Here is a 15,987-nt window from a genome sequence, read left to right as displayed (position 1 = left end):
TAGGGTCTTGTGCCGCAAGCCCTGGAGTGATTTTGGCTCTATCAGAGCAAAAATCAATCCCACTGACATCACTAGTGATGTCAGTGGGGCCGGACCCAGACGGTAGGCGTTCCCATGGGAACGCCTCCGTCTGGGCAGCCACGCCCCGGCACGCCCACCAAAGGGGGCGTGCTGTCACTCACCATCGACAGTACGCCCCCTTTGGTGCGAGACCCCGAGCGACGGCTTCCCCGTCGCTCGCCGGGTCTCGCGCATGCATACGACGGAGCAGCCTTCGTCGTGCGCATGCGCATTTGGGTTCCATCGACCTCCGTCCTGCGCTCGCGAGCGGGTCTGAATGAGACCCTAAGTCTGTTGGGGTAAGTTTCTACCAGGCTTGCACACTGTTTGGGAGTGCCTCCTCCCTGCACACCACCCTTCCTAGGATCTGGCATGTTTATAAAATGAAACTTATGTTGAGTATTCTTCTTAAAACATCCTTATCTTTTTCTAAAGGGTGGGGACCCTGTACCTAATTTTTGTGTTCAACCCCCTCCTGTTTAATTACTTTCCTTTCTACAGTTCTTCCTGTCTGGATCTGTGTTCCCTCCCCTTCTCCTTTGCGCCCTTCCTCTCCTGTGGATTGCTACCCCCCTCCTTTTCTGTATCAGTGTTATAAACTTGGTACATCATCGTATTGCTTGGTTTGCTGCTGGAACCCTTTTGTTTCTCTTATACTGATTAAACTTTGCTAGTTCTTGTCTCCGGATGTTCTTATTTAATCATATGTTTGACTGTACCATTATCCTTTTTGTTGTATTCTTTTGAGCCACATAGTAGTTTGATGGGCTTGTTTTCTCACCAGCTGAACTAGACACTTGGGGGCTGATTAATTTCTGTGTAATGTTGGGTCTCTGCACAGTGCCATACATTACAGTAGCCCAGCATCACCTATGTTATTTCACTGCGCACCTATATGGAGTGCAAGGTAAAATCTGTGATATTGGCGGCTCTCATGTGCTGTTCCAGAAAGCACATTGAGGACGTTGCACAGAACAGAATTGCCCCATCAGCGCCTTTGGCCATGAGAGAGGGTTATTTTTTGGGGCTGACAAATGTCATGCTGTTCTGTATGAAGCAATCAGGGGAAGCTCCTATCCACTGCAGTGACATCTTCTGTGAGCAGGCGTGACCATTGCCTCAGCCAATGTCATTACATTTATGCGATCAGTCGGGTACAGTAAACATATCTTTGTTTTTGAGCATAGGGGAATTATGCTTGATAAAGTTTATATTCTTTCAAATAGATTTTGGTTTACCTTTGTGGGTTATCATGATCATTTGTTTCTATACCAGGTGCCACAAAATTCTGCAACTCTGTTAGTTACAAATCGTACATAATACAACTCAGTCATATAAATGTAACAAGTGGGTTCAGATAGAGGGCGCTCTGTTACTTAAAGCCCCTACACGGAACGATGTAGGCAATAATATAATCTCGTTAATGATTTCACTTGAAATCCTGAACATTTCCGGACAAATGATATTGTGCATACACATGGAACGATTGTACAAACGATATAGATGGGTTGGACTCCAAATCGGTAACGATGTATCATTTGTCAGCAAACAACCTCTCACAATGCATCTTCTGGAAAATCTGTCTCTCCATCGACTGGCACAAAATGGAGTGGAGGGGAGAGTCCAGGAAAAGTGCCAACAAATCGTTCGTCGTCCATGAAATCGTTCAGTGGCCCTGATTCAGACCCACTCGCAAGCGGCTGTCCGCTCGCAAGTGGGTCGATGGTCTGCACTGAGCATGCGCACGACGGAGGGAGCTCCGTCGTGCGCATGCACCAGACGCGACGAGCGAAGGAAATTCCTTCGCTCGTTGTGTCTGATCAAAGGGGGCGTGCTGTCGATGTTGATTGACAGCACGCCCCCTTTGGTGGGCGTGCCGGGGGCGTGCCTCCCTGACGGGGGCGTTCCCACGTGAACACCTCCCATCAGAAGCCGGCCCACTGACATCACTAGTGATGTCAGTGGGAGTGATTTTGGCTCTGATAGAGCCAAAATCACTCCGGGGCTTGCGGTTGAAAACCTCAACCGCAGGCTCCAGCTCGCAGTTTCGATGGTCGCGATGGTCACGGCCATCAAACTGCACGCTCGTATAGGCTGTGGGTGGTGACCCACAGCTATACGAGCGTCCAGGAGGACGCTCCATTTTTATGGAGGGCGGCCCTCATTCAGAGCCGTACGCTCTGCTCAGAGCGTACGGCTCTGAATGAGGGCCATTGTGCGTACACACTGAACGATGTGTGTCAGATCATGAAAGACAGGTCATGATCTTTCTGCATGTTCAAAAGATCACAGACCCCGACCAGCGGGAGCGTGCATCGGCATCATTATCGTGCCTACACATGGCAGATTTTTAACTATTTGCCATTCCAATCTGTCGAAAACGGCAATATCGTTTAAAATATCGTACCGTGTGTAGCCACCTTTAGTGTTTATAGTCTAGAGAGAGTGGGCAATGGTAAGACAGTAGCAGTTAGTGGAAACAGAATGGGTATGAGACTGTAGCGGGCAGGGCATGCAGGTGGGGCTCGGATAGTCTATAAATGTGGTGATATTTCAAAGACTGAAAGGGGAGTGTCTGTGGAGGTACGGTGGGGTGAATGGCTGGGGTGGCACACATGGAGATGAGTCTGAATGCTGGGAACCTGTCTCACCCCCTACTCACTTTAACTCTCCCTTCACTACACTAAGCTTCATTGTCCATTGACTTTCACTGTCTTCTCTTACATCTGCTGACTGAGCTTCCTGGTCACATGACACATCCATGGTGTCCATCAATGCTCAAGGCACGCCCCCCCATACGCTGAGGCATGCCTATATTAGCTCTCTTTCTGTGCAGCTTACTGCCTGTGGTGTGGCCCCACTCTGCAAGCAGTGTCTGATTATATAGAAGCCAGGCTGAGCTGTTGCTGCCTCATATCTGGTCTCTCTGCAGTCCCAGAGAGCTCCACAAAGCTGCTGAGTGTAAACTGTAAAAATTATTACAATAAACAAAGAGGTTTATAAGTTATAAATATCTTCTTTGTATTATTCTAATCATTTTTATATCAAATCTCAGGAGTATGGCAGAGGAGGCTCTGCCTACCCTGACTGCACGTCCCTGCGTTCTGTGCTAAACCAACTCCTTCTACCAAACATTTCAATACCTGGTGTCTGTACAGTGCACAGTCTCATGTTCTTGGCAATAAAATGCAAAGCTGCTTTCTATTTGCAGTATACTCCTACTGTAAAATTATGTTAAGGCAGATTTGTTTAGTTAATGGCCTTCAGATATGAATAAATATAAGGTCAGATGTGTAGCTTACATATTTTTAAAAATACATCAGATTTGTATTTGTTGACATAGCTAAAACCCATCACAAACTGCAATACTAAAGCTGGCCACACATCTACAGATTATCTGTCCAACCAGCCAACTAGTTGAAAAGTGATACAGGACGCTGGAATCACTGACTTGGGTTTTATACAAGTCATTAATATCTAATATCTAAAGAATAGGACTAATCTGTAGTGTAATTATACACCGTGATCAGTGGTGAAAAGGGAATTTTAAAATAAATAAAATTTCTAAAAATAAAAATATCTCTTTCACACTCTAACTTGCACAATTTATTATTTTAAATTAATATTTTGCCTACTTGTTGAACACCATTTTAAAGATGGAATTAATAAAGTTTGATTAAATTTTAAATATCATTTGACAGGATATTTATCTAATATTGATAGAAAATGGCCAAAAATTGTTTGAATAAATTGTTTAGATCAAACATTTAACAAACTTGTCTGAACGACCATTTTCATCTGTTTTCTGGCATTTAGGAGCAAATTGCTGATCACCATTTACTCCCATACGTTACCAGATTTTCATTCCAATCAACTAGTTGGCTGGTTGGACAGGCAATCTTTACATGTGTGGCCAGCTTAAGACTACTGTCGTCCTGTGTGCGTGGTCATTGTCTGACTGCTCTGGACCTGTCCACAGGATCAGAAACTTGTGTGTGAAGGTGAATATCCAGCCTGAGCACTGTGTACAAAAGGTGTACTTGTTAGGAAATGTACGTATTATACTTGAACAAACTAATATGATTTTAATGAAAATATATGGGCAAGTTCGCATTTAGACATTCTCATAATGAATTCAGATGACTGTAGATGACCATGTGAATTGTTTTATTGTCATGTAGTAAAGTGGTCTTACTGTAGGTGTGATGCTATTTGAAGGTGGAGACAATAACAGGCGTTGCACATGTTGGAATATGTACAGGGTGTTGAGAACAATTTATTCTGGCTTCTTGCTTGTGGTGCTACAAGGTGATTCATACAGTTTGGTTTGCATTCCCAGAGCAGCATGTTACAGCAACAAATGATTTAAAAACCACAAAGCGATCTACTCGCCAGTTGCTCTTCATATTGAATGGTATCTGAGCAGATGTCATATCCTATTTATATTACGCTGTTCTAGTGCTATAGAAGGTACAATGTAATAAAGTAAATATAAAGTTGGTGGTGGTCTGTAAACGCCTGAGAATTAAAAAATGCAATGCCTTCATCCTAATCAGTATCACGAAACAAACGGGATGCAGTCATGGTCACAATCCCAACACTGTAATCTCGGCAAGGGATCTAACATACGCATCGGAATGCCGACTCCTATGTTAATCCCGATGCCAGGACGCCGGACCGATCGTCCAACACCGGGGGTTAGGTTCAGGGACCCCTGGGAATGACTTGGGGATAGGCTAGGGGAGGGGGGGAGGGTTAGGCACCCCCGGGGGGAGGTTGGGGTTAGGCGCACCCCCTTACCCCCCCCCCCCCCCCGGGAGGATTAGGTTTAGGGTGCAGGGAGGGGGTGTTAGGTTTAGGCACTCCTGGGGGGAGGTTACGGTTAGGCACTAGGGGGGGGGTTAGGGTTAGGCACCCCTAAAGGAGGGTTAGGGGGGGGGGAGGAGAGGGGAGGGTTAGGTACTTACCTCTGTCGTGATCTGCGCTGTCGGTCATTCATACCGATTCCAGGCATACTACAGGTCTGGTAAATCCATTATGCATAAAGTGATGATTAAAGCCAGAATGACAAAAAGTAACGTTGTCCTGTAATAAATTCAAGCACACAGACCTCAGGGCTCAGGGAGTAAGTTTGTTAAAAAGTAATGATATGGTATGTTTCCATATCATGGAAAACCCATTGTCTAAGAATCCTAAATCCCAAGCATCCCAGATAATACTTTCCACACCTCCTGTGTAGTGACATAATTTATCAATGCACAATGTCCAATATCTTGCTGGGACAATATTATGTGATTTTTCTATGGTTCACTCAAGGGAAGTTGTGTGTTTTTGTTTTGATTCTGGCTACACTGCTTTCAAATGGTCAGTATCAAGTGACACCCTTTTTGGTGTCTGTATCTCTGGTCCCATTGATATTCACTTTGTAAATGTACAAAAAATACTGAAGTAATCTGTTAGCACTATTTTAGCATGTGTAATCCCCTAACTAGTCCTGTTTCCAAGATAATAGACTTTAGTTTGTCAAACAAGGTAGAAATCTTTTGATAACTGCACATCGGTCAAAGACACGTTCGATGGTCATATTTAGGAGCATTTTCAACACTTTTTTTTTTTTATTTACCTAGTTTCCATCAAAACATTACAGTAGCCCTCTGTGCCCTGTTCCTCAGTGATTTGGCGAGTTCCTACAGAATCAGTAGGTTCAACATGTAACACTACTGCTCCCACTGCTTGAAGGAGATGGGTCCCCTTTACTAGTAATTGTACAGATGACCCTATGTACATTGCAAAGCGTTACTAAGGTAACCCTCAGAGAGTCTGACACATCCATTGCCAGCTAAGTCATTAAAACTCCCCGCCGGTCCTCCTTGTACATTGGTGTGCAATAAAACTTTTTGTAAAAATATAGTGAAATAACAGTGGGTGTGGGCCTACTTGGGAGTCCTGCGGCCTTTGTGGCATCATCTTGTTTGTGGCTATCATGCCGAGGACCCTTGCTTTAGAGACATTGATTTATGTTACTGGTAACTCAACATATATGCTTAGTGCCTTTCCCTTCCCATTCATAATCAGTCATGTCACTAAATATATAATATCCACAATGCAAGTTCTCTACCTTTTTGTCTAGATTTCTGGTCTCTCTGTGTCTCTCTCTCTCTCTCTCTCTCTCTCTCTCTCTCTCTCTCTCTCTGTGTCTCTCTGTCTCTGTCTCTGTGTCTCTCTCTCTCTCTCTCTGTCTGTGTGTGTCTCTCTCTCTGTCTGTGTGTGTGTCTCTCTCTCTCTCTGTCTGTGTGTGTCTCTCTCTCTCTCTGTCTGTGTGTGTCTCTCTCTCTCTCTGTCTGTGTGTGTGTCTCTCTCTCTCTCTGTCTGTGTGTGTGTGTGTGTCTCTCTCTCTGTCTGTGTGTGTCTCTCTCTCTCTCTGTCTGTGTGTGTCTGTGTCTCTCTCTCTCTCTCTCTGTGTCTCTCTCTCTCTCTCTGTCTGTGTGTGTGTCTCTCTCTCTGTCTGTGTGTGTGTCTCTCTCTCTCTCTGTCTGTGTGTCTCTCTCTCTGTCTGTGTGTGTCTCTCTCTCTCTCTGTCTGTGTGTGTCTCTCTCTCTCTCTCTGTCTGTCTCTCTGTCTCGTTAGGCATCGTTGTCTATTATGTGCAGTCACATGCACTAAAATAGCTCAGCCGTCACACAAATCCTGTTTTAATTGGGACTTGTAGTGGGCGCTGAGTGATTGTACAGTGTGAGTCAGTGCTTGTATTTCTGCAAGATGCAAGTCTCATCATTACATTGCTGAGCAAAGTGCTGCCAATTCTTGTCATTGTTTGCATCACTTAATGCTGTGATGTGTATCATTCACAACTTATGGGAAAGGCTGAATTGTGCGTTATGCAATGTGGTGGGTCCAGTCTCCTCTCCTGTGGCAGGTCTCAGATCAGCGATGGAACTACTGCTTTTGCAGGGGTTGCAGAAGCTACAGTTCCGGATGGCGAAGAAACCCAGGTACAAGTGACGTCAGTGGGAGAGCTTTCAGCTCTGTTTGAGCCGAAAGCTCTCTGGGGCTTGTGGCCACGAGACCCTACCACAAGGGTCTCGTTGCAAGCCCAATGGTCGCGATGGTCTTGACCATCGCGACCATCATCCTGGCTACTCCATTAAAAAAAAGAAAACTGATTCAGAGCGAGCGCTCTGTCAGAGCGTCCCGCTCTGAATCAGGGCCACAGTCTGGCAGCAGACTGTCAGTGATGTCAGCGGGGAGCCGGCGGAGATTGCCTCCGTTTCCCAAAATGGAGGTGTGCCGCCGCCTTTGGTGGGGGGCTAGTGGAGATGCCAGGATCTCCTTCAACTGAAAGAGATTTCCTGGCCTTTTACTCATCTGCGGCGGTCACTTAGCCAGCCAAAGGGATTGCAGGTGATCCGATGCTTCGTTCTTGGATGCAGCTCGGATCAGTAATGCATGCAGGAGGTGCAACGCCTCCTGCTGCATTACCATATTACAGCGATCGCAGCTCCTAACATGTTAGCAGCTGTGATATCATAGCCATCCGCAGCTGAACCACCCCCTCTGTTCTGCAGTGATTTCTGCAGCTCAATTTAAGTTTGGAAGCCATACTGATTTCTGTTCTGTAAGTCAGTCTGCTCCTGATATACCCCATTCCAAACAGCATGAGAATACACCTGCCTGCACTGTCATTTACTCTTAATTTGCATCAATATCCCATTTATAGGCAAGGGTATCCCAGCTAGTATGAAATAAAGCTCAAGACAAGAGACCAGTCTGTTCTTCAATGTTTCAGTTAAAACAGAAACGTTGAAGAGCAGACTGGTGTCTTCACCTTTTATCCCATATATACTATGGGAGAGATACCATTTCCCTCCAAATTATGCATCTTTATGTGGAGGGCCCACAAAAATATAACCACAATAAGGATTGGAGTGGTGGTGAGCCTGTAGAGAGAGAGATAATATATAATATATATATAATTTTTATAGGAAAGGCGAGCCTTTGTGCATAGGCATGGCATATCTCTTTGGACTTGATTTGTCTAGTTGGAATATCCTTTCAATCAATTTCCAAATCACAAACTGAACACTGAATCACTGCAGCTGTGGGCCAGGGCTACCATTAGGCAAATCTCGGCAGTTGCCTAGGGTGTCGATAGTTAGGTGGCACCTTAAATACCAAAGGAATGCCCCCACATGGAGAGCCAGGCAATGACAAGTAGATGATGCAGCATACAACTTCTTAACTGTGTAGTTGTCAGCTGCCATTCCTCAATACCAGTGCTACCATGCACCACACTCCCAATCCGGGATGCCCCACACAACCCCCCTACCATCTAAGGGAAGAATCGGTTTGGGTATAGATGTACTTCAAGCTAGGTTAGTCTGGTACGGCATAAAGATTGCTCCAAGGGCTTGCACCAGCATAGAACATTTCACCAAATTGTCTACAGGTCTGGTGATTTGATGATTAGATAAATGCTTTGTAGCACTATATTGATGCAATGTAAGTTACTGATAGCCCCTTACATAACAAAGAACAGTTCTAAAGAACGTGTGGCTATTTTACACAGCATTAGTTAATTCAATGTGTCTATAGCTCATTGAATTAACTAATGCTGCATACACACGGGACAATTTTCCTGAACTATCTGAATAACGATATCGTTGAACGATATATCATTCATATTGTTCATTTTTAGGCAGTGAACAATCGACCAATGACCAACAATGCGCGTTCCCGAATGGACGATAAAGATATCTTTCATTGGCCATACATGCAGGCCAACTTGGACGATATCGTCAATTTTCCCTCTTCACAGATGTGGCAGGATGACTCACTGAACGATATCTTTGAAAGATCTATGAACGATATCTTTGGCTGGGTACACACGTAAAGATTTTCTGTCCAACCATCCAACTAGTTGATTGGTTGGAATGAAAATCTGGTAACATATGGGAGTAACTGATGATCAGCAATTTGCTCCTAAATGCTAGAAAATAGATGAAAACGGTCGTCAGACAAGTTTGTTAAATGTTTGATCTAAACAATTTGTTCAAACGACATTTTTTGTCCATTTTCCGGCGTTTGGGAGCAAACTGCTGATTGTCATTTGCTTTCATACCTTACCAGATTTTCATTCCAACCAATCAACTAGTTGGATGGTTGGACAGAAAATCTTTACGTGTGTGTATAGAAAGATATATCTTTGAAGGATATCTTTCAAGTCGTTGGTGGTACAGATCGTACCGTGTGTACGCACCTTAAGAAGTGCTTTAAGTACAGTTTGATAAAACATTGTTTCCTTGTGTCCATTATCTCGCACCATTGTTGCTGCAAGAGTTGTACCTTAGAACCTGACAAGAATTGTATAGCTAATGAAGCTCACGTTATTCATAACTGGTATAGGTGGGTAATTTATTCTGCACACTGTGTACTTATTGTGAACTAACAACTGTTTTTCATGACCAGATTGCAGATGCGGATGTTCACTTGAATGTTTATTTACTGTTTATTGTGTTATCCCTGGCATCCGTTTATGACACGTGACTTTACCACAAATCACATTGTTACCTAAAGCCATCTCCGAAACAAACAAGTGAAAGTAAAGGATTATAAAGAGTAATTAGTTGTGTTTTTCAAGATTATGTTCAAGCTTTTATAGTTAATTAATTTAAGTGTATTCTATTAGTAAGCAGGCTTTGGCATGTAGTGCGTTAAGTAAATTCCTATTATGCTGCTTATGTTGATTTTTTTTTCGACCACTGTCTGTGTCGTCTTTGAAACCTCTTATAATTTTTACGCTTAAACACCCACTTGCTTACTAGCCTGACTATGCCGTTCAAAAAAGGACTAACTCATAACTCTAATGTTGAAGTCATGTTTGCAAATCATAATGTAACTGGTAGAACATACAAAGTAATTCTAAAGGGTCAATCCATTTAGGTGCGAGTGGCTATTTTATCATCGAATTCACATAGCAAATTTATTTTGCAATCCAATTAGCAACTCGCACTGAACCAGTCAGACTGAATTCGCATTTTTCCATTCACAACTCCCTGACGGTGAGAGATGGAAAGGAAAATTCTTATTTTAAGGTTAAAATGTCGGGAACCCCCCCATGACTAATTAGGCAATTGGAAGTTTCAAATTAGCTTAATTAGTCCAATAATTACATGTCATTTTTTTGGAGTAAAAAAAAATAAAAATTTGTTTCATTCGTTTGAAATTAAACGAAAAAAGTTTTTTGTTTTTTTTGTTATATTTATCATTTTCTTGCATTTTATTAATTAAAGCACAAATCAGCCATTTGACACCATTTAAAAACCTACAATACCTTCCTAATGCCCACAAACAGCCGTCTATGCAGTCCTGCTAACAAAATGATTCATTTTGGAGGGTCCAGCATGGTCTCCCCACTTATCATGCACTTCTCTCAAATCTCATTTGGCAGTCAATTCGCAAACCTCCGCTGCGAGTATCACAAATAGGCATTTTTAATTGGATTGGAGAATGCTCGGGAGCGCACATTCGTGCGAAGTCTGTGAATTTCAAGAAACTAACTCGCAATTCGCACCTAATTGGATTGACCCCTAAATCTTTGCAGAACACCCACCCCCCAGTTAGACATGAAATACTGTTTCACTTCACTCAAATAACCCCACTTACTGTATTCATTACACTGTAAACTGCAATAGCTATTGTTACCATGAGTTGCTTTTTGATGTTTTGGTATAAGGTGCTTTCTTGTGTGTCCCTCTACTGACCTGTCATAAATTACTGTCTAAGGGAAGCACCAGAGCAGAGAGTGATACCCCAGACAGGAAAGCGAAACTGCATGGGTTGTGACAGATGCAGGGTGCTAGAATGAACGCTACTTACATACTGAAGTGACCAAAAGTCATGGGATAGCAATATGTAATGGTAGGTGGCATTGCCGTACTGTGATGTCTTGGAAATGCCCAGACCTGCATCAGTTGTAAACTGACATCTCGTGAGTCAGTATTAATACCGGCTAGGTGCCCGACGGAAGGGACATTCTATTTCGAAAGCTTTGCGGACATTCAACATTCTTTGATCTATGGTTTCACTGGAATACACCATGGAAGGCAGTGGCCGACCACGGGTGCTTAATTATCGTGACCAGTGCCTGGCCAGAATTTTCATGGTAACAGATAAGCAAAACTGGTTCAAATCACATCCACATGCTGGAGGTACCAGATGCATATCCAGCAGGTCAGTGCAGCGTTATTTAGCCTCCATGAGATATATGGGAGCAGAGAACCACTAGAGTGCCCCTGTGAACACTGCAACACCAGACACAGCGCCTCACCTGGGATCGTGGCTTGCTAATTGGACCCTGGAGGATTGGCAACAATGTGGCGTGGTCCAATTGAGTCACGGTTCCAGTTGTTTTGGGCGGATTGTAGGGTTTGGGTGTGGAGCTGATCCCATGAGGCCATGGACCCCAGTTGTCAACAAGGCACCGTGAAGGCTGGTGGTGGTTCCATAACTGTGTGGGGTGTGTTCACTCTTCCTCCTGCACATGTCATTGACTGGTAACTGCTATGTTGCTTTGCTTGATGACCATTTTCAGCCCTCCATGGACTTCATGTACCCCCCACAACGATGGAATATTCCAGCTGGATAATGCACAGTGTCATAGGTCCGAAAGTTGTCCAGAATTGGTTCGAGGAGCTTTCTTGAGGGTTCCGGCAAATGGTGTGGCAACCACATACGGCCGACGTGAACCCAATCGAACATTTATAGGACGTGATGGAGAGGTCCATTCGCACCCAAGATCCTGTACCTACAACTATCAGGGAGCTGTGGGAAGCTATCCAGACAGCATGGGTCAACAGCTCTTCACAGGTCTTCCATCCACTTGTGGAATCTGGGCAACTTCAAGTTGCAGCACTTCACTGGGCTAGATGGAGTCCTAACACAATAAAAGGCATTTATCCCATAACTTTTGGCACTTCAGATATAGATATTTATTAATAGAATGAAAACTGGCGCACAAATTTTTAAGTTCCTTATGTGAATAAAATCATATATTTTTGAAAAAAAAAGGTGATACGTTGTGAAAAAAAACACTCCTGATGATAACAGGTGGCAGCAGTCTTCTAGTGATCCGTGTGAAACGGGAATTTTTCAGCATATATTAATATATATATACACTTTTTATTTTCCCTCAATTTTTGACAAATGATTTAACACCTTTTTAATAGCCGTTTATGTTATTTCCCACACTCCATTGCACTGTACACAGATAATGTATATGTTAGACTATTGTCCGTACAGTAGATAAAGAAGTGTTGTTTGATGGCCCTTACAGACCACACACTGGAAACTGATGGCACTGCAGAGAAATGATAATATGGGAGGGGTACACAGACTCTTAATATGATAATAAGCTTTCGGCTATTACGTGATGGTTTAAACGACTGATGGCTGCTCCTTTTGATTTGTTATGTTTAGATCATTTTAAAAAAAACACCATTCTAAATTATATACATCATCACTTTCACAAAGTGCTCCCTGCTATGACTCTTGTCTGTAGAACACAGGAGTATTTGCTGCTGCTTTTCATTTTTAATGTGGCAGAGCTATTTAGATATCTAATAATTAAAGCTCCCTTTTCATTGAGGTGGTTTTATTTTAAACCAAGTCTGCATTCATTGTTGGGATTTCTGGCTTGGCACCTGTATCTGCTTACAGGATGGTCTGCTGCTAGTGATCATATTTAATTCATATGTTGGTCACCGATACTTCGCACGTTACATAATACCAGTACATTTTAAGTGGCCTATTCGTTCATTGTTGATTTTCAAACATTTAGTTTGTTGCTATAAAACACACGTGATTTTTAATTTCCAGCCAAACTTTAAATCCCCAAATGTCTTGCTATCTTTATAGGTTTCTCTTTTGGATTCAAAACGCAGCATGAATATTGGGATATATTTGAAGCAGTTCAAAAAGTAAGCTCTACATTGTATGTGCAATATGTTGTTATAGCTGCAAATGTCACTCACATTATTCTGTAGCTAGTTAGTTGTGATGTACTCAGAACAGGAAAGCATATGTAATTTTCAAATACCGGGCTGGTCCAGTTTATTGTCCAAACTTATGTTTGTGTGCTTATGTTGGAATTTCTCTAGATGACTGTATTCTGTTTGCTATCCATTTTCCCCAAAGTTTGGTCACTATTGTCTCCCTTTTTTAATATGCAGACAATAGGCAAAAAGTACTAAGGTGCAGATGTATCAGATCACTTTTTTTAAGTTTACACTGAAAAGGTTTATTTTTTTTTTAAATACATTTTTACTCCCCCAGTGGCACTTAACGTTTGTGTGATCTTGTCTTTGGTGGCAATCTGCTTTGGCCACTTACCAAGCACCGAAAAGCTGCCTGCGTTCTGGCCATGACTGCTCCTTCTGTACAGGGCGGTATTCATGAAAGCTTGGAGAGAGAAAATTGTGAGCGATAAAGTACCAACCAATCAACTCCTAACTGACACTTTAAAGGCTGTGTGTGAAAAATGATAGGAGCTCAGCTATAATTACGTGTACAAGCACAGTACGCAGAATGGCAAATCACGCGCTGCTGTGACCTCTTGCACATATGAATTGCATATCTTATCAGCACTAGGCTGTAATACAAAGGGACACAGATCGCCAGAGCGGTCTGTTGCCGCAAGAGCCCTCCGGTGACCTGAATTATTCATACATTGATATCACATAGTATGATGCACAATTATAGGCAGGTGGTTTTGGGGTTTGGTGTGTATACATACATACATACATACATACATACATACTAACTATAATATAATCTTTTCTTTCACACTTGTGAAACTGAGCCGTGTAAAAAAGTAAAAAAAAGTTAATCATTTTATTTGTCTCTCCTATTCCTAAATATGTTTATGGGGTCAGAATGCTGCTTTTTATTCAATAATAAAGGCCTTTTTTAAAGGAGGAATATAAATGGGCATCATTTTTACTGAAATCTGTTTTTTGAATGTTTGTGCAAACAGGTCTCCTGAGCATATCATTGAAGATATTTGTAAGGGGAGGTGTGATTTATATGACTCTGAGGCTCTTCAAGAACTTCTTAAGTTGTCTCCAGAACCAGAAGAGGTAAGACCTCTTTATATAAATACATTCAATGTTCTAAAAATGATAATCCATAATTCGTCATGCAATTGTTGTATGCTACTTTAAGTTGATCTTAATTGGTGCGTCGTTAAGGACACTTGTACAGGGTCACTGCTTCTCCTGGCATTGGCAGTGTTAGCGATACAGTTTTTGTAATCTCACTGATGACGTAACCCTGGTTTTTCCATTGATAGAGGTAGAGCCCTGTCCAGCAGACTTGGCTCTTAGTCAGTGTACCGGTGTATGTCCAGTTACAGAGGGTAAGAGAATGGGGCACGTGGATCATTTATGCTTTAACCCCATACCATGCTTCTTTCAACATTTAAGTGAAGTTTAAAACCGTTTTGCATCATGTTGCTTATATGTCGCTCATTATATTATCAATGTTTATTTTGCTGAAACGTCTCCCACATGTTATTCTGTTGTTACTATGCTGCAAATAGTCATTTTGTTCACCTCTCTTTTACCATTGTTAAAGCATCAAATAATATATAATCAATATTTAAGTTGGAAAAAGCATATCCTTCTACGTCACCTCATTCCACTGTTAGTTTCCATTAGCTGCTGACACCCTTCCTGTCTTAGACAAGATAATGCCTGTGTTAGAGACAGGAAATGTAAAAAAAAAAAAAGCAATACCCCACTGGCATCATGGCCTAATTATTTTCATGCATGAAAGCTTAAAGTCAAAATGTGAGCTAATCTGTAGTGATTGTAAGCCTACTTTCTACAGTATGCGGGCTTACGGTGAAACATTAGGGGTTACTTACTCTTCCCAGAGAACCGCCTTCCTTTTCAGATCTAAAGGCCGGGTATCCATGAGACCAGTGGTGTCAAACTCGTTGCCAGCCAGCTGCAGTGGAACTACACATCCCAGCATGCACTGCCACAGGTTTGCTATTAGAGCATGCTGAAACTGTGGCAGGGCATGCTGGGATATGTAGTCCCACAGCAGCTGGCTGGCCATGAGCATATCGTCTAGTGTTTGCCCTGCAGCGCCCACACTGAACGATATCATTCACAATGTCGTTCAGTGACATCACCCTCCCTCATCCCCCTGTACTTGCAGAACCTGACAATATCATCAGGTTGCCCTGCAAGTACGGGCGATGATAGATGTCGTCAACGACCAGCGAGAGCGCGCATCTCTGGTCGTTGACAGCATACCCACTGTGCGATATTGCAGATGGTAACGATATAGTTATCGTTCAAATTGTCCAATTTATCGTCTAGTGGATATGCGCCCTTACACTGCCAGTAAATGGTGATGAAGTCTCGTCTTCTCCAATGTGAGTGTGTCGTTATAATACTGAGCGTTATCATACTAAGACAAAGACTTGATTACACTTAATAAGAAGCACTTTCTATAAACGTGTACTCTTGAGAAAACTAATGTAGTGCCCATGTAATCATTATGTATACAGACTGGTTGATGTCCCCAAGCACAGGTTCCTCGGCTTTGTTTTTTATGATTCCGGCATCAGATAAGCCATCATTTTGCCCTTTATACAGCCATTTAGTACCAGTTACTGCTTATAATCAAACCACGACTGTTAAGGTATAAATACCTAGATGTGAGTTCAGTCCTTGTATGGGTTACCGTTCCAGAATGATACTCTAATCCCTGAACAGTTACTTGAGGGAATGAAAACTGACTATATTCCTGTTGGATTTTACATCTCGTTTTAATACTTCTACATAAAGTTTGTCACCCTAGTTTTATATGAACTAGCTGCAGCCTTGCCCTGAAGCTTTCTGTTATCACTGTGTTAGCAAA

General features: G+C 42.6%; 1 protein-coding gene across 3 annotated transcripts in view; it reads left to right on the top strand.

Moving 5' to 3' along the window:
• Positions 1 to 15,987, top strand: part of FHDC1 (FH2 domain containing 1) — a 47,127-nt gene that overhangs the window by 12,295 nt on the left and 18,845 nt on the right. For all 3 annotated transcript variants that reach the window (XM_088475327.1, XM_088475329.1, XM_088475328.1), the window contains exons 3-4: positions 12,973 to 13,034; positions 14,090 to 14,192. In XM_088475327.1, coding sequence (XP_088331453.1) covers positions 12,973 to 13,034; positions 14,090 to 14,192 — 165 coding nt within the window. The remainder of the gene's footprint in view (positions 1 to 12,972; positions 13,035 to 14,089; positions 14,193 to 15,987) is intronic.

The sequence above is a fragment of the Taudactylus pleione genome, unplaced genomic scaffold (assembly GCF_031769625.1).
Source record: "Taudactylus pleione unplaced genomic scaffold, aTauple2 ptg000170l, whole genome shotgun sequence".
Lineage (NCBI taxonomy): Eukaryota > Metazoa > Chordata > Amphibia > Anura > Myobatrachidae > Taudactylus > Taudactylus pleione.
The sequence above is the reverse complement of the archived record's forward strand: the minus strand, read 5'-3'. Positions and strand labels throughout refer to the sequence as shown.